Source organism: Kogia breviceps, chromosome 3 (genome assembly GCF_026419965.1).
Source record: "Kogia breviceps isolate mKogBre1 chromosome 3, mKogBre1 haplotype 1, whole genome shotgun sequence".
Lineage (NCBI taxonomy): Eukaryota > Metazoa > Chordata > Mammalia > Artiodactyla > Physeteridae > Kogia > Kogia breviceps.
Genome location: NC_081312.1, coordinates 28,853,587 through 28,877,183, shown reverse-complemented (window position 1 = coordinate 28,877,183; position 23,597 = coordinate 28,853,587). Strand labels below are relative to the sequence as shown.

General features: G+C 41.2%; 1 protein-coding gene and 1 long non-coding RNA gene across 8 annotated transcripts in view; one reads left to right on the top strand and one right to left on the bottom strand.

The window, feature by feature from the left end:
- The window catches only part of LOC131751918 (acyl-coenzyme A thioesterase 1-like), a 53,364-nt gene extending 40,324 nt beyond the window's left edge, over positions 1 to 13,040 (top strand). For 6 of the 7 annotated variants that reach the window (XM_067028178.1, XM_067028176.1, XM_067028177.1 and 3 more), the window contains 2 exons: positions 7,762 to 7,964; positions 10,389 to 11,904. In XM_067028178.1, the coding sequence (XP_066884279.1) occupies positions 7,762 to 7,964; positions 10,389 to 10,994 (809 nt within the window). In that variant the 3' untranslated portion in view covers positions 10,995 to 11,904. The other variant, XM_067028180.1, reaches the window with a different exon arrangement.
- LOC131751956 (uncharacterized) overlaps positions 4,684 to 23,597 on the bottom strand; it is a 29,066-nt gene continuing 10,152 nt past the window's right edge. The window contains exons 2-3 of the long non-coding RNA XR_009334372.2: positions 6,453 to 6,587; positions 4,684 to 5,057 (exon numbers count right to left, since the gene is read on the bottom strand). This is a non-coding gene — a long non-coding RNA (uncharacterized lncRNA). The remainder of the gene's footprint in view (positions 5,058 to 6,452; positions 6,588 to 23,597) is intronic.

Genomic DNA, 23,597 nt, shown 5'->3' with positions numbered 1-23,597 from the left:
GTGATGTTGAACTTCTTTTCATGTGCCTCTTGGCCATCTGTATGTATTCTTTGGTGAAATGTCTATGTAGGTCTTCCACACATTTTTAAAATTCGGTTGTTTGTTTTTTTGATATTGAGCTTCATGAGCTGTTTGTACATTTTGGAGATTAATCTTTTGCCCGTTGCTTTGTTTGCAAATATTTTCTCCCATTCTGCAGGTTGTCTTTTCATCTTGTTTATGGTTTCCTTTGCTGTGCAAAAGCTTTTAAGTTTAATTAGGTCCCATTTGTTTATTTTTGGTTTTATTTTCATTACACTAGGAGGTGGGTCAGAAGAGATCTTGCTGTGGTTTATGTCAAAGAGTGTTATTCCTATGTTTTTGCCTAAGAGTTTTATAGTGTCTGGTCTTACATTTAGGTCTTTAATCCATTTTGAGTTTATTTTTGTGTATGGTGTTAGATAGCGTTCTAATTTCATTCTTTTACATGTAGCTGTCCAGTTTTCCCAGCACCACTTATTGAAGAGGCTGTCTTTTCTCCATTGTGTGTTCTTGCCTCCTTTGTTATAAATTAGGTGACCACATGTGTGTGGGTTTATATCTGGGCTTTCGATCCTGTACCATATTTCTGTTTTTGTGCCAGTACAATACTGTCTTGATTACTGTAGCTTTGTAGTATAGTTTGAAGTCAGGGAGCCTGATTTCTCCAGCTACATTTTTCTTTCTCAAGATCGCTTTGTCTGTTTGGGGTCTTTTGTGTTTCCATACAAATTGTAAAATTTTTTTGTTCTAATTCTGTGAAGAATGCCATTGGTAGTTTGATAGGGATTGCATTGAATCTGTAGATTGCTTTGGGTAGTATAGTCATTTTCACAATATTGATTCTTCCAATCCAAGAACATGGTATATTTCTCCATTTGTTTATGTCATCTTTGATTTCTTTCATCAATATTTTATAGTTTTCTGAGTACAAGTCTTTTACTCCTTTGTTATGTTTATTCCTACGTATTTTATTCTTTTTGTTGTGGTGGTAAATGGGATTGTTTCCTTAATTTCTCTTTCTGATTTTTCATTGTTAGTGTATAGGAATGCAAGAGATTTCTGTGCATTAATTTTGGATACTGCAACCTTACCAAATTCATTGATTAGTTCTAGTAGTTTTCTGGTGGCATCTGTAGGATTTTCTATATATAGTTCATGTCATCTGCAAACAGTGACAGTTTTACTTCTTTTCCAATTTGTTTTCCATTTATTTCTTTTTCTTCTCTGATTGCCATGGCTAGGACTTCCAAAACTATGTTGAGTAAGAGTGGCGAGAGTGGACATCCTTGTCTTGTTCCTGACCTTAGTGGAAATGCTTTCAGTTTTTCACCATTGAGAATGATGTTTGCTGTGGGTTTGTCATATATGGCCTTTATTATGTTGAGGTATCTTCCCTCTCTGCCCATTTTCTGGAGAGTTTTTATCATAAATGAGTGTTGAATTTTGTCAGAAGCTTTTTCTGCATCTGTTGAGATGACCATATGGTTTTTATTCCTTAATTTGTTAATATGGTGTATCACATTGACTGATTTGTGTATATTGAAGAATCCTTGCATCCCTGGGATAAATCCCACTTGATCATGGTGTATGATCCTTTTAATGTGCTGTTGGATTCTGTTTTCTAGTATCATGTTCAGGATTTTTGCATCTATGTTCATCAGTGATATTGGTCTGTAATTTTCTTTTTTTGTGATATCTTTATCTGGTTTTGGTATCAGGGTGATGGTGGCCTTATAGAATGAATTTGGGAGTGTTCCTCCCTCTGCAGTTTTTCGGAAGAGTTTGAGAAGGATAGGTGTTAGCTCTTCTCTAAATGTTTGATAGAATTTGCCTGTGAAGACATCTGGTCCTGGAATTTTGTTTGTTGGAAGATTTTTAATTACAGTTGCAATTTCATTATTTGTGATAGGTCTGTTTATATTTTCTAGTTCTTCCTGGCTCAGTCTTGGAAAATTGTACCTTTCCAAGAATTTGTCCATTTCTTCCAGGTTGTCCATTTTATTGGCATAGTCTCTTATAATCCTTTGTATTTCTGAGATGGCAGTTGTGATTTCTCCTTTTTCATTTCTAATTTTATTGATTTGCTTCCTCTCTCTTTTTTTCTTGATGAGTCTGGCTAAAGGTTTATCAATTTTTTTTATCTTCTCAAAGAACCAGCTTTTAGTTTTATTGATCTTTGCTATTGTTTCCTTCATTTCTTTTTCATTTATTTCTGATCTGCTCTTTATGATTTCTTTCCTTCTACTGACTTTGGGTTTTCTTTGTTCTTCTTTCTTTGGTTGCTTTAGTTGTAAGGTTAAATTGAGATTTTTCTTGTTTCTTGAGGTGAGATTGAATTGCCATAAACTTCCCTTTAGAACTGCTTTTGCTGCATCCCATAGGTTTTGGGTTGTCGTGTTTTCATTGTCATTTGTTTCTATGTATTTTTAAATTTCTTCTTTGATTTCTTCAGTGGTCTCTTGGTTATTTAGTAGCACACTGTTTAGCCTCCATGTATTTGTGTTTTTTACATTTTTTTTCCTGTAATTGATTTCTAATCTCATAGTGTTGTGGTCAGAAAAGATGCTTGATATTTCAATTTTCTTAAATTTTCCAAGGCTTGATTTGTTACCCAAGATGTAATCTATACTGGAGGATGTTCCATGTGCTCTTGAGAAGAAAGTGTATTCTGCCACTTTCAAGGTGGAATGTCCTATAAATATGAATTAAATCTATCTGGTCTAGGGACTTCCTTGATGGCACAGTGGTTAAGAATCTGCCTGCCAATGCAGGGGACATGGGTTCAACCCCTCGTCCGGGAAGGTCCCACATGCCACGGAGCAACTAAGCCCGTGCACCACAACTACTGAGCCTGTGCTCTAGAGCCTGAGAGCCACAACTATTGAGCCCATGTGCCACAACTACTGAAGACTGAGCACCAAGAGCCCATGCTCCGCAACAAGAGAAGCCACTGCAATGAGAAGCCCATGCACTGCAATAAAGAGTAGCCCCCACTCGCCGCAACTAGAGAAAGCCCTCATGCAGCAAAGAAGACCCAACGCAGCCAAAAATTAATTAATTAATTAATTTAAAAAAAACCTATCTTGTCTATTGTGTCATTTAAAGCTTGTGTTTACTTATTTATTTTCTGTTTGGATGATCTGTCCATTGGTGTAAGAGGGGTGTTAAAGTCCCCTACTCTTATTGTGTTACTGTCAATTTCCCATTTTATGGTTGTTAGCATTTGTCTTATGTATTGAGGGGCTCCTATGTTGGGTGCATAAATATTTATAATTGTTATGTCTTCTTCTTGGATTGATCCCTTGATCATTATGTAGTGTCCTTCCTTATCTCTTGTAACAGTTTTTGTTTTAAAGTCTATTTTATCTGAAGTATTGCTATTCCAGCTTTCTTTTGATTTCCATGTGCATGGAATATCTTTTTCCATCCCTTCACTTTCAGTCTATATGTGTCCCTAGGCCTGAAATGGGTCTCTTGTAGCCATCATGTATTGGGGTATTGTTTCTGTATCCATTCAACCAGTCTGTGTTGAGTCTGGTTGGAGCATTTAATCCATTTACATTCAAGGTTATTATCAATATGTATGCTTCTCTTACCATTTTCTTAATTGTTTGGGTTTGTTTTTGTGGTTCTTTTTCTTCTTTTGTGTTTCCCGCCTAGAGAAGTTCCTTTAGCGTTTGTTGTAAAGCTGGTTTGATGGTGCTGAATTCTCTTAGCTTTTACTTGTCTGTAAAGCTTTTGATTTCCCTGTTGAATCTGAATGAGATCCTTGATGGGTAATCTTGGTTGTAGGTTTTTCTCTTTCATCACTTTAAGTATATCCTGCCACTCCCTTCTGGCCTGCAGAGTTTCTGCTGAAAAATCAGCTGACAATCTTATGGGGATTCCTTTATATGTTATTTGTTGCTTTTCCCTTGCTGCTTTTAATATTTTTTCTTTGAATTTAATTTTTGTTAGTTTGATTAATATGTGTCTTGGTGTGTTTCTCCTAGGGTTTATCCTGTATGGGACTCTCTGTGCTTCCTGGACTTGGGTGACTATTTCCTTCCACATATTAGGGAAATTTTCCACTATAATGTCTTCGAATATGATCTCAGACCCTTTCTTTTTCTCTTCTTCTTCTGGGACCCCTATAATTCGCATGTTGGTGCGTTTAGTGTTGTCCCAGAGGTCTTCAAGATTGTCTTCAATTCTTTTCAGTCTTTTTTCTTCATTCTGCTCCTAGGCCGTTATTTCCACCATTCTGTCTTCCAGCTCACTTATTCATTCTTCTGCCTCAGTTATTCTGTTATTGATTCCTTCTAGTGTATTTTTCATTTCATTTACTGTGTTGTTCATCTATGTTTGTTTAGTTCTAGATCTTTGTTAAGCATTTCTTGTATTTTCTCAATCTGTGCCTTCATTCTATTTCCAAGACTCTGGATCATCTTTATTATCAAACTGCTCTGAATTCTTTTTCAGGTAGGTTGCCTATTTCTTCTTCATTTATTTGGTTTTGTAGGTTTTTTTTTTTTTTTTTTGCGTTACACGGGCCTCTCACTGTTGTGGCCTCTCCCGTTGCGGAGCACAGGCTCCGGATGCACAGGCTCAGCAGCCATGGCTCACGGGCCCAGCCGCTCCACGGCATGTGGGATCTTCCCGGACCGGGGCACGAACCCGTGTCCCCTACATCGGCAGGCAGATTCTCAACCACTGCGCCACCAGGGAAGCCCTGGTTTTGTAGGTTTTTACCTTGTTCCTTCAGCTGTGACATATTTTTTTGTTGTCTCGTTTTGTTTTTTTGGGTTTTTTTTTTTGGTGGGTGGGATTGTGTTCCTGTCTCACTGGTTGTTTGGCTTGAGGCTTTCAGCACTGGAGTTTATAGGCTGTTGTGTAGAGCTGGGTCTTTGTGCCGAGATGAGGACCTCTGGGAGACCTCACTCTGGTCAATATTCCCTGGGGTCTGAGATTCTCTGTTAGGCCAGTGGTTCAGACTTGGAGCTCCCATCGCAGGAGCTCAGGCCGGACCCCCAGCTCATGAACCAAAATCTTGCAAGCTGTGTGGGGTGGCAGAAAAAGAAAAAAAAGGAACAGAAAAATAACAAAGAGTAAATAATAAAATTAGAAAACTAAAAGAGGGGCTTCCCTGGTGGCGCAGTGGTTGAGAATCCGCCTGCCGATGCAGGGGACACGGGTTCGTGCCCTGGTCCGGGAAGATCCCACATGCCGCAGAGCAACTAAGCCCGTGAGCCATGGCCGCTAGGCCTGCGCGTCCAGAGCCTGTGCTCCGCAATGGGAGAGGCCACAGCAGTGAGAGGCCCGCATACCGCAAAAAAAAAAAAAAAAAAAAAAAAACTAAAAGATATGTTAGAAAAAATAAAAATATAGATGAAACAACAACCAGAAGGTAAAACAGAACCACAATAGCAAAAAAGAGAGAAAAAAAAAAGGCCTTAGCTGGGGGAGGGGGGCAGGGTTTAAGCAACAGTGGGGTTTAGGTGGTGGATAGGGCCTATGCTTAGGACCCAAAGGGCTGGAAAAGGCCCTGCGGGGGTGGGGGGTAGGGCTTAGGCAGGAGGGGCCCAGCAGTGCCTCTGGCCTTGGAGAGTGGAGGACCAGTCCAGGACCCCACAGGCTCCCTGGGCCTGAGTGTGTGTGTGGTGGGGAGTTAGGTGCATTCCCCCCCATCCTCCAGTCCCAGAGTGTCCATCCCCCATTGGCCTCTCTTTTTCTTCCCCCCTCCCTCCCTCTTATGCCCCTAGGACACACACAGCCGGAGGGGGCCCCGGAAGGCAGGGGACCAGATCCAGAAGCCCAACAGGCTTCCTGGGGTTGAGTGGGTGAGAGAAACGCCTCCAGTGTTTCCCCTGATCCTCTGATCCTGGATGGCCCCTCCCCACCGTCAGTCTCTCCTCCTCTTCCCCTGTCCTCTCTCCCTCCCACACCCCTAGGACCCACCTGGCCAGAGGGGGCCCTAGAGAAGGAGGACCATGCTTGGGAGTCCAGCAGGTTTTCCAGGGCCTGAGTGGGTGGGGGAAATGCCCTCTGTGCCTCCCCTGATCCTCCCATCCTGGAGGGCCCTTCCCTGTTTGCCTCCCCTCTCCTGTCTCCACCCCCCCGCCCCCCCACCTCCTGTGCCCCTAGGACCCACGTGGCCTGGAGAGGGCCTCGGAGGGTGGAGGACACGGCCTGGGAGCGCAGCAGGCTTCCCAGGGCTGATTGGGCATGGGAAACACTAGGCTCGCTCCCCTCATCCGAACCCACAGGGTCCCTCCAGGCATGGGAACCCCTCCCCTCTCCCAGCCACCCCTCAGGGGCGCTGGTCCTGTCGGGGCTCCACTTCTCCTCCCCCCCCACTCCCCCTCAGTGTCCCAAAGCCTTTAAATAGATCCTGAATAAAGATTGGAGAGCTCAAAATGCAGAGTGGAGCTTGAAATCCAGGAGAGACTTACCCTCAAACTCCAGGGTCAGCTAGAAGGCAGCAAGCTCAGTGGGCTCTGTGGGTACTGGCACCTGTGTCCTCACCAGCCTGGGAGTTTTGTGGGGTCCTTTTTGGATCCCACTTCTGAACACCAAGTGATGTTGACCTTAAAAATAAAACAGTGGTTTTACCAGCAAAAATGGGTTAATTCTACAATACCAGAGAACTGCAGTTCAGGACAAGCAAGCCATAGCAAAAACTATAGGCAAGTCCAACCAAACAAGGAGAGGAATGTTGTTTTATACAGAAAAAGGAATTTGGTAGGGGTTGTTTTTAACAAAAGTCCATTGGAGAAAAGTGACAGTTTAGGGTGATGGTGATTTCTCATTAGCTGAATTGCTGGGGTAGTTGATTTCTTGGAAGGGATGCAATGTACATCTTTTCTTGTTGGGGCCTGTGATTGATGATTCTTTCCTATTGATGATTCTTCTGTTGGGATCTGTACTTGACAATTCTTCCTAAAAATGATGTGGAGTGGTACTGCTGAGAGTACCTTCTGTCCTCTGGATCTGTTGTGAGGTTTCCCTTAATTAATTTGACATCACCAGCAGTGTGTGAGGGGTCCAGCTGTTCCACATCCTTGCTAGCATTTGGCATTGTTGATTTGGGGGCGGGAGGGTGGGAGAGGGCAATGATTTGCTGTTTTCATTATCTGTAAACTATTATTATTTTTTAAAATAAATTTATTTTTTTTCGGCTGCATTGGGTCTTCGATGTTGGGTCTTAGTTGCTGTGCGCAGGCTTTCTCTAGTTGCGGCGAGAGGGGGCTACTCTTCATTGCTGTGCGTGGGCTTCTCATTGCAGTGGCTCCTCTTGTTGCAGAGCTTGGGCTCTAGGCACACGGGCTTCAGAAGTTGTGGCACACGGGCTCAGTAGTTGTGGCTCGTGGGCTCTAGAGCGCAGGCTGAATAGTTGTGGCACATGGGCTTAGCTGCTCCGTGCTATGTGGGATCTTCCAGGACCAGGGCTCAAACCCATGTCGCCTGCATTGGCAGGCAGATTCTCAATCACTGCGCCACCAGGGAAGTCCCTTTAAATTATTTTTAATCACAAAAATAGTATATGCTCTTTGTAAAAATCTGTGGGGCTTTGAGGCCCCAGGTATAGTGGGGAATGTGGGTTTAGCCTATGCCACAGTCTGGATCTTTGAAGACCAGAGCCATTCAGCATTTCTGATTGTCAACAGAATACTCTGACATCACCAAATGGGTAAAAATGGCTTTTGACGCCACTGCAAAGAGTTTCAAGTAGTTTAGTTTTGTGTTTTGTTTCTTCCCAAGGACCTGCACCCTTTCCCGGGATTGTGGACATTTCTGGAACTGGACGTGGCCTTCCGGAATATCGAGCTAGTCTGCTGGCTGGGAAGGGTTTTGCTGTGATGGCTTTGGCTTATTATAACTATGAAGACCTCCCCAAGAGCATAGAGAACCTCCACCTGGAGTACTTTGAAGAAGCTATGAACTACCTGCTTAATCACCCTCAGGTTGGAACTTCCTCTAATTTTTATGTTCTGCGTATCAGTTCTCCTTCTCTTAAATGGTCTTGGTTTTCACAGAACTTGACAAATTCATGACAGCCCTTCCCTGCCCCCAACACACACTACCTTTCATAGTCGCTTTTCCCAGACAGTTTCCATGCAATTAGATGTTACCGTAATAGATTTCCTGCTAGTAAAGATGTCCTCGTTGGAATTATGGAATTTTAAATGCCAGTATTTTATACTATTTAATTACAAGCCCAAACACATTGAGAACCCTGGGTTTGACACAGGAAGTAGAGGAAAAGGGGAAGGAGATCAGTGTCTCTAGTTTAAATGTTTGTGTTTAATAAACCTCTCCTCCATGTGCCCCTCTGAGAGCAGAGGATTCAGTTTTAAAGAAGAACGTGGTGACAAAGAACCTAGGTAGTACGGAGCGTTTGGAGGGCTCAGGATATCAGAGGATTAGAAGATAAACCTTGCTTATTTTATAATTCAATCAGAGCTCAAGGGGGATGGAAGTGCTGGAGCTCTTAGAAAATGTGATGGGGTGTAGTGGAACCAGCACAATATGTTTGATAGAGAAAAGTTACATTTGAAGTTTGATTTGGCCACTTAACTAGCTTCATGAACTTGGGGCCTCCGTGATGACAGTAATATCCCATTCCGAGTATCTTTATGAGAAATAAGTGGCTGAAAACAGTTAAGGGTGCCCTTGTAGAAACCATGACCAAAAAAAAAAAAAAAAAAAAAAGTGCTGTTGAGAGGTCAATAAAAAGGTATTTGTAACAGAAGAGTTTGGTAATTGACAAGAAGAGTCCTTATGGAATAGGGCAAACCCAAATTACCCTGGAGGGGATTGAGTAGAAAATGAAGAAAGAAAATAACTACAAAGTTTTCCGCAAGTTTTGCTGTGAAAGGGAGTAGAAAACTGCGGAAGAGTGGGTTTAAGCTCAAAGGATTGGTATTAAAATGTAAGCGGTACTAGAGCTTGGGGTACACTGATGAGGGGATGATCCAGTAGAGAAGAAAGTTATGAAGGAGAGAGAGAAGGAGGAAGTAATTGCAGGAGCAAAGTCCCTGAGGATGAGAATAGATGGGATCCCAAGCACAAGAAGAGGGTGGCCTTGAATTAGAGATACTTTGGAAACAGGAGGGAAGGAGGAGAGCTTGATTCATGTAGAACTAAGTAGGCTTGGAAGGGAAAATTGAGGACAAGTTCCTACCTGATGGATTCTATTTTTAGTGAAGGGGAATAGGGGTTAAAGGGGCTTACAGAGGTAGGAGACAAGGTGGAATGGCCTTTTGGAGAAGTGGAAAGCAAACATCAGGGAAGCAGGATTGAGGGGCAATATGGATGCTTATTTGAAATTTGTGGTCATGACATGAAAGTAAGATCTGTCTGCACGAGCGTATATATTTTTTTAAAATTAATTAATTTATTTTTGGCTGCGTTGGGTCTTTGTTGCTGCATGCAGGCTTTCTCTGGTTGTGGCGAGTGGGGGCTACTCCGTTGCGGTGCACAGGCTTCTCATTGCCGTGGCTTCTCTTGTTGAGGTGCATGGACTCTAGGCACGCAGGCTCAGTAGTTGTGGCTCGCGGGCTCTAGAGCACAGGTTCAGTAGTTGTGGCGCACGGGCTTAGTTGCTTCACGGCATGTGTGATCTTCCTGGGCCAGGGCTCAAATCCGTGTCCCCTGCATTGGCAGGCGGATTCTTAACCACTGCACCACCAGGGAAGCCCAACAAGCATGTATGTTTTTCTCCAGCAGTGTTCATTTGCACAAATGCAGGCCTGGAGGAAGTGAATAACAGGTGTATTTAACTGAGGTTAGCACTTTTCTAGGCGAGTAGGACCAAAGGGAGAGAGGTATTAAGGGAGTTAGGAGTGTTTGCGGGGGAGCGATAATAACGATGAAGCTTGAAATCTAAGCTGGATGAGGTGGGTAGTGAGAAAATGAGAGAGGTACTGATAGGGAAAAAATGGTAGTCAGGGTCTCAAAGAGGTGGGAGTGGGCAGTACCAGAATTGCTAAACTGGAGGTAAATAAGATGGTGATTAGAGAGTAGAATGCTTGAAGCTGAGATTTTGGAGATGATGCACTTATTGATGACTTGGTTTAGGTTATGACAGTGGGAGTATGTGTCTGAGGTCAGGGAGAGAAAAAGATCATGGGAGGTTTGGAGGTCAAGGAACTGAGATGCCAAAGTATTTAGTTGTCATCCACATGGTTGAAGACACCAGGAATGGTGATGAAATTGTGGAAAGCAAGGGAGAGAGGAAGGATAAGTCAGTATCCCAAGGCTGCAAACCCTGATAAGTGGGAGCCCAGATCCACGCTCAGTTCTAACCGACTCTCCAGTCCAGGCGCTACTCACCACACTGCACTGTTCACAGACTCATTCTCCTTTTCCCTTTGGTCTTTTCTCAGGTAAAGGGCCCAGGGGTAGGGCTGCTTGGGATTTCCAAAGGAGGCGAACTCTGCCTCTCCATGGCCTCGTTCCTGAAGGGCATCACCGCGGCTGTCATAATCAATGGCTCTGTGGCCAGTGTTGGCGGAACCTTACACTACAAGGGTGAGACACTGCCGCCTGTGGGTGTCAGCCGAAGTCGATTCAAGGTGACCAAAGATGGCCTGGCAGACATTTTGGATGTCCTGAACAGCCCTTTGGAAGGACCTGATCAGAAGAGCTTCATTCCTGTGGAAAGGGCTGAGTGTGCCTTCCTGTTCCTTGTGGGTCAGGATGACCACAACTGGAAGAGTGAATTCTATGCTAACGAGGCCTCTAAACGCTTGCAGGCCCATAGTAAGGCGAAGCCCCAGATCATCTGTTACCCAGGGGCGGGACACTACATTGAGCCTCCTTACTTCCCCATGTGCCGGGCTTCCCTGCACACCTTGGTGGGAAGTCCTGTCATCTGGGGAGGGGAGCCCAGGGCTCATGCCAGGGCCCAGGTGGATGCTTGGCAGCAGCTCCAGACTTTCTTCCACAAACACTTGGGTGGGGAAAAGGGGACAGTCCCAGGAATGCTGTAATCGTTTATCCTGGGAACAGCTGCCACAATTAGTGTGTATGTGTAGGTTTTTTCTTTTTAATAATTACTTCAGTGTTAAAGTGAACGTACCAAGAAATTTTCAAGATATTTATAAATTACATACTTTCTTAGTTGTTTGGGAGGAGAGTGATTCTACAGAAAACACAACAGATGGAGAAAGCATGCCCTTTAATGTCTAACAACACATAACTGACAAGGCTTTAGCTCTGAAAGGAAAAGAGTAATACTTGGTACACAATTAGTGCTCAGTTATTATTTGAATAATTTATTATTGATTTTGTTTAATAATTAATTTATAAATAAATGATTACCTACTGTGGAAGAAAAGCATATAAGGTATCAAAAATATTATCAGATCTGAGTTTCTAATTTAAGAATGGAAGTGAACATCTTAGCTGTAAATTACTAGTTATAGAACTACTTAGATGAAAAAAAATTACTAAAAATTTTCAAAGCAAGTATGATTTTAGTTCTTTGATATCTTCTCCTTGAATGAGTAAGGATTCTCCTCATGCAAGTGTATTTTAAGTTATTTTTGTGTCTTCACATATGGACCTTTGTGATCTAGTTATTTTGAAAGCTGGTAAAACATTTAGATGAATTTCATAAGTGACTTTAATAATGATTAGTGTGCAGATAAATGATTCAGTTTTGCACCACTTGATATAAATAGTTCCATATTAAACTTACTAAACTTTTCTAAAGCTTAATGTGTTTAAAATAAAAAACACCTTAATTTGTGATATGGTGTTCTGGTTCCTCAACTTTTTTCAGTAAAGCAATTCCTGACAGGTGTTTTTTCTCGAAATTCAAAAATAGTACAGAACTCTTTTTGTTTTGCCAGCTGTTTCTTTCCTCTATACCATTGTGAGGCAAGTGTCATCTTCATTTTACAGATGAGGAAACTGAGACTCGTTACCTGCATGGAACCTCTAGAGCTGGGGCCCCGGCTCCCCACATCAAGTTTCTTCTCTCTTGAGCCCATCCATGCCCTGTACAGGGCAGCAGCCCCAGCCACAGGCAAAGGAAGTGGCTCGTCTTTCTCCTGCCTAAGTTCTCAGGGGAGTTCCTGGACTTGCAGTGGGGCAGTAGGGGTATTTCAGGGAACTGTTGTTGAAAGGGTAGATCTGGAACCGTGTTTAAACCCTTGACATAGTAGTATGGTTTTGCGGGAGCTGACAGACAACTCAAAATGCCTACACTCCTTCCCTTGATTGTTAACAATGTGTATGTGATTTGCCCTCCTCTTCCTCTTTCCTCTCTTTGTATCTCTCTTTCCGCTACTTTCTGTAAACAGCGTCTTCCGTGACACTTGAAGGAATCGCGCCATCTATCAAGCTGGAGTGTCAGGCTTCTCTAGATGCTGATCGTGAATGATAAAAGGCAGAAGCAGCAGAAATTTGGGGGCCAATTAATGACGAATTTAAATTGTAGACCATGTATTTCAAAAGACACAAAGATTATTTCCTCTTTAAATTCTCTTGAGTAGGAGGATCTAAGAAAAGGGGAAATAGAGACACCATAGGCACGTGTTCTGGAGGGGAGAGTGAAACTACATACTATGATGTGAAGATTAGAAAAGAATTCAGAGTGATAGTGGCTTTTGATATGGGTCTTAACTGATAGTATCTCTTTTTCTCTGAATCTAGAGTAATAAAAATTCATAGAAAACTTGGAAAATAGAGAAAATTATTCACTAGAAAAGGAGTTGCATATAATCCATTCACTAGAAACTAGCACACTTAACATTTTAGAATATTTCCATTTTCCTCTAGGCTTGTTGTTGTGTGTATTGAGTTTTTACTCAATTAAGTGTACATCCGTTTTACCTCAGTATTGTATGATGTTTTTCTTACCATGTTATTATATTCTTCAAATACATGACTTTTTAAAAACATTGATATGTATTCCATTGATTGGTGCTACACCCCTTCATTTAACCAATCCCCTATTGTTAGCCCTTGACATTGCTGATAGTTTTTCTTTATAAAGTCCGTTCCTATGGTGAAGGGACATATACATGTATAAGTCTTTGTGTGTCACTGATTATTTCTTTAAGAGAGATTCTTTGAAAGGAAATTACTGGGTCAAACTTCTGAACAGTATTATGATCCTTTACTATGCATACCAGAAACAATCAACTACACCATCAAAGACACTGTATGAGACAGCCATGTTGTCAATACTGGTGTAATGTGTGTGTATAGATGTGCGTGTGTCTAATTTTTATAATTTTATAAATTTTATAGGTTGAAAAGAGAATCTCATATTGTTGTGCTTTTTTGTTGTGGTGGTGGTGGTTAGTGAGGTTGAACATTTCCCTCTCTTATTGGGAAAATATTTGTATGCCTTTTAATCTACATTTCCCATTCCTTTAGAATGTTCACCTGTTTCTTCATGACCTAGAGCAGCATTTCATTATGTATTTCAGAAGTAGATAATTCTAATATATGTTGGCAACATTACCTTGTTATTTGCCATTTAAACTATGTGTATGTGTGTGAATATATGTGTGTCAGGTTTTGCAAGATGGACTTGATGATGGAAGGTGGAAATGATAAGAAATATGTGTACTGGTCTCTGCCTGTACCTTTCTCCCAACTTCTAGCACAGAGCTCCTAAACCCTTGTAAATTCCTAACTGATAAAAGCACTAGTAGCATCTTTTGTTCTATCGAGGCGACTCTGGGTGGGCTCCTGGATGGCTCCTGGATGGGGACTGGTAACCAGAAAGACCAATCCATGATTAGAAGCTTGGAATTTTCAGCCATCTTGCCCCATTCCCCAGAGGAGAGTGGGGCCAGAAACTGAGTTAATAATTGATCATGCCTATGTGAGGAAGCCGCCAGAAAATCCCAATAGTATGGGGTTTGGAGAGCTTCCAGGTTGGCAAACACTACCACACAGGCAGGGTGATGCAACCCAACTCCACAGGGACAGAAGTTCCTGTAGTTGGGACCCTCTCAGACTTTGCCCCATGCATCTCTTCATGTGGCTGTTCCTCTATATCCTTCGTGATTTCCTTTAATAAGGTAGTTGATGTAAGGGTTTCCCTGAGTTCTGCGGGCTGCTCTAGCAAATTAGTTGAACCTGAGGAGGGGGTTGTGGAAACCTCTGATTTATTGCCAAATCACACAGAAGTTGTGGGTACCCTGGGGACCTATTACTTGCAATTGGCAGCTGAGGAGGGGTGAGAGCAGTTTTGTGGGACTGAGCCTTTAACCTCAGGGAATTGACACCGTCTCCAGGTAGATAGTGTTAGGACTGAATTAAATTGTAGGACATCCAGATGGTTGTCTCAGAAATTTGCCTGGTGTGGAGAAAAAAACACATGTGGTAACCAGCAGTGTCAGAAGTGCAGTGTTCTGTGTGAGTAGTAAAGGAGACACACAGAAAAGAAAGACACAGAAGAACTGTAGGTTTTTCCTTATATACAGAAGACATTTTAGGAAGTCAAAATAGCAGGCTCAGTGGTGGAAAACTCAAGTGTGTTCAAGTATAGTTGTCCATGTTAGAGTATAGGGTACACATAAAATAGTGGTGTGTAAACACTACAAAAGGAGGAGAATGCTATGTGATAGACAGTCTTAAATGTGTTTAATTGTACAGGCAAAGGGAGACCTTGAAGATTGGTAAGAAAGAGGGTGATATAGTTGCCATTGTACTTTAGAAAAAGAATATGGTATGAAGTACCCACATGGACACTGTTGCAATAGTGAAGGATTCTATTGCAATGGCTTATGGGAAGAGTGGACCCTTTCTATCTTACACACTTTATAGGATCTCAAAATTTCTTGATACTTTCTAGTTAAAACTAGAAGCTGTAGGGAGTGAGGAGGACTGTTCCTTTTCCTAAAAGAGGTTTCATTCTGAACAGTACTTGGACACCAATTCTGCATAGACATCGTTTGGGTCTGGAGAAGCTCCAGGGGTAGGAACTAATCAAACCTCACTTTAGGAGAGGACAGTGCTCTTCAGGCTTCTTCATCCATTTAGTGGCCATTGACTGGACCACATCTAGCTAATCAGACTCCCTTGACATCATCTGTTACCTCAACATCATCCCTTTGTTTGTGCTCTATTTCAATACTTGTTACTATTTGAATATCAACAAAATTCCTACTAGGAATGCATGTGGTTTTACCTTATCTCACCTGTGTAGGGGAGGAAAAATTTTACCTATACTCTTTTGGAGTTTCTGACCAGGCTTGAGAATAAAATTGACATAAGACAGATTAACAAGAGAAAAGAATACTACGGTTTTTTTTTTACATGTACATCAAGGTCTCAACAAGGAAATGAAGAGCCCAAGAAGTGGAAAAACCGAAGTATTTATACAGTAGTTTGAAGAGAATGCAAACTGTGGAAAAGTAAAATATACGGGGAAACTAAAGGAAGAGAAATTATTGTGACAGTCATGTGCAGAATTCTCTCAGCCTTGACTCCTATTTCTGGTGATAAGACTGAACTTTCCTCCCGTATAGGGAGGCACCGCTCACAAGGGAGTCTTCTCTTCTGCTTTCAAGGAAAAGATGGGGGATAAGTGTCCTTCTTGAGCCTGCTGTTTTTCAAGTACCGTTAGCTCTAGTCAGTATGCCAAAGTGACATATTTTGGGGTGGCATCCGCTGAACCCTTCACCTGAATTGTTTCCACAGTGTCTCTTATCCCCACTTGACTTTGAGAACTGAAGATAAACTGAGGGAGAATTTTCATCTTGCCGTGAAATACTGTGTGCTTAATTTCTTCATGTTTCCTAACATGTTTTTTTCTAATGGCAAATTCTGAGTTCAAATCTAAAACACGAGTCTTCTAAAAGTTAACCTCTAAATTCCTTAATTGGTCCCACTAATAGTCATAATTCTTATTAGTCCCATATTTTCCTTCTGTAAATTCTAAAAAATTCCTTTCTTGTTCTAACTTCTAGAAAGCCACCAATACCGTAATGGGTCTCCTCCACTGCTCTCAGGGATGTTGTCAAGTACTTACCCAGCAAACATTACCCCTCCTCCTGGTATAAGACTTCCGGATTTTCATTCAGGAATGGGCCATCCTCTGCAGCTATGGGCATCAGGGAAAGCTAACTCCACCCTGATGACAAGGGCAATGATGGTCATCCCTGTTGGGTTTAAGTCAATCTCAACATTCTATCCAGGGGAAAGTATGTAATTTAGGTGAGATACTTGGAATTCTGGATTTTTTCCCTCCCATTAAACATGAACGAAGATGCAGGAAACCCCAGTTATTCCAGCAGTCACCATGTGACACTGTGATTGTCAGAGCAGACAGAAGGAAATCGTTCTTGGTGTCATCATTGAGCTATCGGATCAATCAAATATGAAGCCAGACCTATTCCTGACTTTCTGTCAAATAAATTTCCTTATATTTTTAAAGGCTTTTTTTTTAGCATGTTTAGGTTCACACTAAATTGAGAAGGACAGAAATTTCCCATAGACCCCCTTCCCCCACATATGCACAACCTCCCTCACCATCAACATCCCACACCAGAACGCTACATTTATTACAATTGATGATGCTACATTGACCCATTAATATTACCCAAAGTCCCTAGTTTACATTAGGGTTACCTCTTGGTGCTGTATGTTCTATGGGTTTGGACAAATGTATCATAACATGAATCTACCCTTATTGTACCATACAAAATAGTTTCACTGCCCTAAACATCCTCTGTGCTTCATCTATTCAACCCTCCCTCCCTCCAACCTCTGGCAACCACTGATCTTTTTACTGTCTCCATGTTTTACCTTTTCCACAATGTCACAGAGTTGGAATCATACAGAATGCAGCCTTTTTAGATTGGTGTCTTTCACTTAGTAATATGCATTTAAGGCTCCTCCATGTCTTTTCATAGCTTGATAGCTCATTTTCTTTTTATTGCTGAATAATATTCCACTGTCTGGGTATCATTTTTGCCCTCACCCCACTGGTAGAACTTAGTCATCTAAACCTACAGAACTACAGAGGAGGCTGGGAAATATTATCCTGTTTTCCAGGAAAGAGAAATAAACTGGTAGTGTTAATTAATTTAAAAGTGTATTCAGGATGGTTGTGGCATTGGGAACCAGTCAGACTCTTCTGCAAACACATCCTAACTGAGCTACAGGCCCCTGGGACACTTAGCCCCAGGTAATACTTGAGACCACACTTAATAAAATGTGAAGAATCTGGTTAGGGAAGCTTTCTACTGGTAAGTATATAGGCTTAAGATCTCCACAATAGACAGGGGATGGGGGGAGGAGGGGGTGGACAGGAGAAAAGGCAGCTCTGACCAGGGAGGGGACTATACTAAATAAATATCTCCAGTTTAAGGAGAAATGAGTAAAGTCCTCCTTTTTTAATAGGGAGGTTGTCCCCTGTGAGTCAGCATGTTCAGTGACCTGAAATTAAGCCTAATAGTGACATTCACATACCCCACACATTTATATAGAACCTACAGTCACTTCCCATTCAGGAGAAGGCTGCTGGGGCAAAAAACTTCTACAACTGCAGAAGAAACATGCAAGCTATGTTAATCAGTGAGTCTAACCCTTCATTTGTGAATATAAATGGACCATGAGGAAAAACCAACAGCATGAACCATAAGGACCACATTGAGCAAATAGAACCACTGACCCAAGAATAAACACAGATTATCCAGGGAACCATATACAACTTAGAAAAAACTCTCACTGACATCCTCAGATATGATATTTGAGAATATTTTATCAGAAAAGAAGAAAAAGGTCCAAGTTTTAAAAATCAGAGAAAAAGAATTTATTGGAAATTACAAATATGATTGCTAAGATACACAATTCAGTAGATGAGCTGAAAAACAAAATGGACACGACGAATAGGCAAATTAGGGATTCGGAAGGAAGACTTAAAATCTCTCACAATTTGCTGAAGCAAGAGGTGGGAAATGTGTGAGAAAAAAATTAAGGCATAGAAGATTATAACACATACTCTGCTCTACTAGCAGCAATGGTCTTGGTTTTATTTATTTATTTTTTAAAATTTTTTATTTTTTTCGGTACGCGGGCCTCTCACTGTTGTGGCCTCTCCCGTTGTGGAGCACAGGCTCCGGATGCACAGGCTCAGCGGCCATGGCTCACGGGCCCAGCTGCTCTGCGGTATGTGGGATCCTCCCGGACCGGTGCACGAACCCGTGTCCCCTGCATCGGCAGGCGGAGTCTCAACCACTGCGCCACCAGGGAAGCCCAATGGTCTTGGTTTTAGATTAACAAATTTACAAAACAGAATAGGCTTCACCCAACACCAAGTTTACTTAGATTTAAGAATTCAGAATAAGAGAAGACACAGCCACAGTATAAAGTCATTATGCACTCAGGATGCATGTGGTCACACAAGATGAGGCTGAGTATATGTAGACAACTTCTGGCTTCAGATTAAAAGGCTCTATACAGAAATGAAGAGAAAGCCGTTAAAAATGTCCAGTTGTGTATTGAAGAATTAACACTACCAAACAAGAGGGCTGGTCATTACCCTTGGCTACTAGAAGGTGATCTTTAGGCTTCTGGAATGTTATGCCTGAAAGCAGTATCTTTGCTCGGGGGCCTTGGGTCACAGTGGATGATTTAGGGTGGGGGCTGCCCACACCTTAGGGTAGGGACTGGCCACACCAGAAAGACCGATAGTGTGATTTAGAGCGGGGGCTTTGGGTGTCAGTCCACCTGCAGACTGAAGACTGAGATCAACCATGTGGACAATCAATCAATCATGCCTACGTAATGGAGCCCCAATACAACTGAACAGTGGGGTTCAGGTGAACCTCCTGGTTGTGCAAATTACTGCACATCAAGGTCAGGAGAGTAACACATCTTGACCTCACAAGAGAAAACAACATGAGCTCCATGTTAGGAACATGCCTGTACTCTGCCCTATACACATCTTCCCGTGGCTGATTTTCATATGTATCTTTTCTTGTAGGAAGCCATAACCAGGGATATGGTAGCTTTCATTGTGTTCTGTGAGTCCTTCTAGGAAAATTATTGAAACTGGGGGTAGTTTGGGGAACCCTTTCCTCACCCAAACTTACTATTGGTGTCAAAAGTGAGGGTGATCTTTTTAAAGAACTGTTCCCTCTAACTTTGTAGTTCACCCCAAACTCCTTGCACCAATCATAATGAAGTGGATAATTTATCTTTTCTTTGGCAGCCTAGCATCTGAACCCCCTTTCTAAGTTAGTCCAGTTTCCTTAGTCTTATGAGACTTGCTGGGATACAGAGCCCAACTATCACAACAGAATTTAGAAACAGCATTAAGGCTAGAGATGGTTGGTAGTGACAGAAAATCCCCCCCAAAGTGGGTTAAACAAGATAGAATTAATTTCTCCTTCACAAAAATTGCAGGTGAGGGGCACAGGGCAAGGATTATTTTCTACTGTGTCAGGCACCCCAGCTCTGCTGTCCTTACTAAGTAGCTTCCACATCATGGTATAAGGAAAGCTAGCTGCTCCAGCTCCATCTATCATGTACGATTCCAGCCAGCAGGAAGGAGAAAGGGGCAGGGGAAGGGCACACTATCTCCCTTGAGAATACTTTCCCAAACTTTCACAGTCTACTTCTGCCTCTATGCTATTGGTCAGAACTTAGTTACATGACCACATCAAGCTGCAAGGGAGGTAGGGAAATATAGTCTTTATTCCTGGTAGTCACGAACTCATAAAATATGCAATCCAACAAGACATCAGAATAGTCACAGACATTTATATACCTAACAATATAGTTTTAAATACATAAAGCAAACATTTTAGAAATACGATAAGAAACTTAAAGTTCTACAATAATCATATACATATTTAAACTCTCAGAAACTGACAGATGTAAGGTAAGCAATAAGTAAATCTCTATATATAATATGAACTACATAAATAATAAATTTGATTAGCTAAGATAGAGCAAGAAAAAGAGTAGGGAACTTTGCTCCCAACAGACAGATAATACATATTCTTTTCAAATACTATTGGAATATTTATAGAAGTTGACAATGTACAAAACATTAAAAGATTCAACAAAGTCTCAATAGTAGAAATGATGCAGACTTTATTCTCTAAATACTACACAAGGAAATCAGAAATAAACAAAAAGTTACAATCCACTTGGAGCATTAGCACCTTTCTGGGAGAGATGAAAAGTGGAAGTTTAAACATTTGGGAAAACACAGGGGTTGCTAATACCTCTATCTTCTAAAGTCATAGATTTAATTGAAAAGTGATGAAATAAGAAATAAATACTTAAATATATTATTTAAAATTATAAATGAAGCCAAAAGAAGAGCCAAAAATACTAATACATTTATCAAAAACTGGGAGGAAGAAGAAAGAGTAAGTAAAATGTTCATGAGACAGTGAACAATTCTAAAATGGAAAAATTAAGAAATAGAGAAAGAGGGCTTCCCTGGTGGCACAGTGGTTAAGAACCCGCCTGCCAATGCAAGGAACATGGGTTTGAGCCCTGGTCTGGGAAGATTCCACATGCCGCAGAACAACTAAGCCCATGCGCCACAACTACTGGGCCTGTGCTCTAGAGCCCACAAGCCACAACTAGTGAGCCCACATGCCACAATACTGAAATCCACGCACCTAGAGCCCATGCTCCACAACAAGAGAAGCCACCCAATGAGAAGCTTACGCACCACAATGAAGAGCAGCCCCCGCTCTCCGCAGCCAGAGAAAGCCCGTGCACAGCAACAAAGACCCAATGTGACAATAAATAAATAAATAAATAAATAAATAAAATAGAGAAAGAGGCATAGTGTCTAATATAATGGAGGTAACCATAAAAAGAAGTGAAAACAGAAAATAGAGATAGTTAAAAGAGGTTGCTCAAAGAACATGAGACTTTGTGACAAAGGAGGGAAGGAAAAGAAGACTTCTGATTTGCATTTTAAGTTCTTTCCTATGCTTATAATTATTACAATGTGGAAATTACTTCAGAAAAAATTTCAAAATTCAATTTATACAAAAGCTGCTTCTAAAAACTTGAATTAAAAAGGAGCTAAAGGGGGCTTCCCTGGTGGCGCAGTGGTTGAGAATCCGCCTGCCGATGCAGGAGACACGGGTTCGTGCCCTGGTCCGGGAAGATCCCACATGCCGCGGAGCAACTAAGCCCGTGAGCCATGGCCGCTGGGCCTGTGCGTCCGGAGCCTGTGCTCCGCAACGGGAGAGGCCACAACAGTGAGAGGCCCGCATACCGCAAAAAAAAAAAAAAAAAAAAAAAAAAAAAAAAAGGAGCTAAAGGAAGCTAAAAACTATCTTTAAATTATGATGAAACAATAATGAAAATACAGTTAACCCTTGAATATCAAGAGTTTGAACAGCATGGGTCCATTTATACATGGCATTTTTCAATAAACCCACTCTTGGTTGAATCTGTGGATGCAGAACCACAGACAAAGATGGAAAGCTATAGAGTTATACTCAGATTTCTGACTGCATGGGGGGTTGGTACCTCTAAACCCTGAGGTGTTCAAGGGTCAACAGTACTGCATATAAAACCATCACACATGTAGCCATATTGGTGTTCAGAGGAAAAGTATAGCCCTAAATAAACTTATTAGTATATAATAAAAACAAAACAGAACAACTAATCATTCAACTCAATAAATTTTTAAAAATGTAACCTTATCAATGAGAGAAAGAAGGCACTGATAAAAAATAAAAGCAGACACTAAAGACATAGAAACAGGAAGCAACAATAATATGAAAAATGAAAAGGGTGATCAGAGTTAAAGTACAATCAGCCATCCAAATACATGAGTTCTGCATCTGTGGATTCAACCAACTGCAGATCAAAACTATTCAGGAAAAAAAATTCCAGAAAGTTCCCAAAAGCTAAACTTGAATTTGCCATGTGCAGGCAACTATTTACATAGCTTTCACATTGTATTTACAACTATTTGTATTATATTAAGTATTATAAATAATCTAGAGATGATTTAAACTATATGGGAGAACATTCATAGGTTATATGCAAATACTATTCCATTTTATATAAGGGCTTGAGCATCTGCAGATTTGGGTAACCTTGCGGGTCCTGAAACCAACTGGATACTGAGGGACAAGTGTATTCTATAGTCTTTGTCATATTTGAGAGAAAGATAAAGATACTAACTGTCCACTCTGTTAACATTTCAAGAGTAGTCATTAAAATAACAGTTACCTTTTCAAAAATTCAAAAGTAACTACTAAGAGAAAAGAATGTTTAATTACAAATGAATTGAAGAGAACCCAATAAAAAAAAGAAAACCTCATCAAATCCAAAAGAGGGCAAGAAAGAAATACAAAAGAAGCATAGAGAGGGCTTCCCTGGTGGCGCAGTGGTTGAGAGTCTGCCTGCCGGTGCAGGGGACACGGGTTTGTGCCCCGGTCCGGGAGGATCCCACATGCCGCGGAGCGGCTGGGCCCGTGAGCCATGGCCGCTGAGCCTGCACGTCCGGAGCCTGTGCTCTGCAACAGGGGAGGCCACAACAGTGAGAGGCCCGCATACCGCAAAAAAAAAAAAAGAAGCATAGAGAAAATACACAATAAAATGGTAGAAATATCTGAATATATCAGTAATCACAATAATTATCTATGGATCAAACTTCCCTGTTAACATAAGTGGATTGTGAGACTGGATTTTTTTAAAAATTAACTGTGGCCATTACTTGGAGATATACCAGCTACTTAAAAATATTTTTTAAAAAATTAAAAAGGGAAAACAGAAAAGGCACATCAGGCAAATACAACAAAAAATAAAACTTGTGTTGCTGTATTAACACCAGTCCAAATGAGCTCAAAGCAAACAAGTATTATTATAGATAAAGGAGACCATGATGATTTTTTAAAAGTTCAATTCACCAAAAAGATACAGCAACTTTAAACTTGTTGCGCTTAATAAGATCACTTCAAAATATAAAGGATAAAAGTATTTGAAGAAAATACAGGAAATTTATCTTCTAAATCTGAGAGCACTTATGTTTGGGTTTTCTCAAAAGCAGATCCTAAAACTACAAAACATTGCTGAATAAAAATAATGAAGACCTAAGAAATGGAAAGACATCCCATTTCATGGATCAAAAGACTTAATATTAAGTCTGAGTTAACTTAGTCTATGTTAAGATGGCAGTACTCCCTATTATGGGCTGAATTGTGGCTCCCCAAAATTCTTATGTTGAAGTTCAAATCCCTAGTACCACAGAATGTGACTGTATTTGAAAATAAGGCCTTTAAAGAGGTAATTAAGGTAAATGAGGTCATATGTGTGGGCCATAGTCCAATATGACTGGTGTCCTTATAATAAGAGGAGATGAGGATACAAATATGTATGAGAAAATACCATGTGCAGATACAAGGAGAAGATGGTCATCCACAAGCCAAGGAGAGAGTCCTGGAACATACTCTTCCCTCATGGCCCCCAGGAAAAAAGAAAGTGCTGACACCTCGATCTTGATTTCTAGCCTCCAAAATTGTGAGAAAATAAATTTCTGTTGTTACAGTCACCCTATCTGTGGCTGGCAGACCTGGCAAACTAACATGCTCTGCAAATTGATCTACAGATTCAATGCAATCTCCATCAAAATTCCA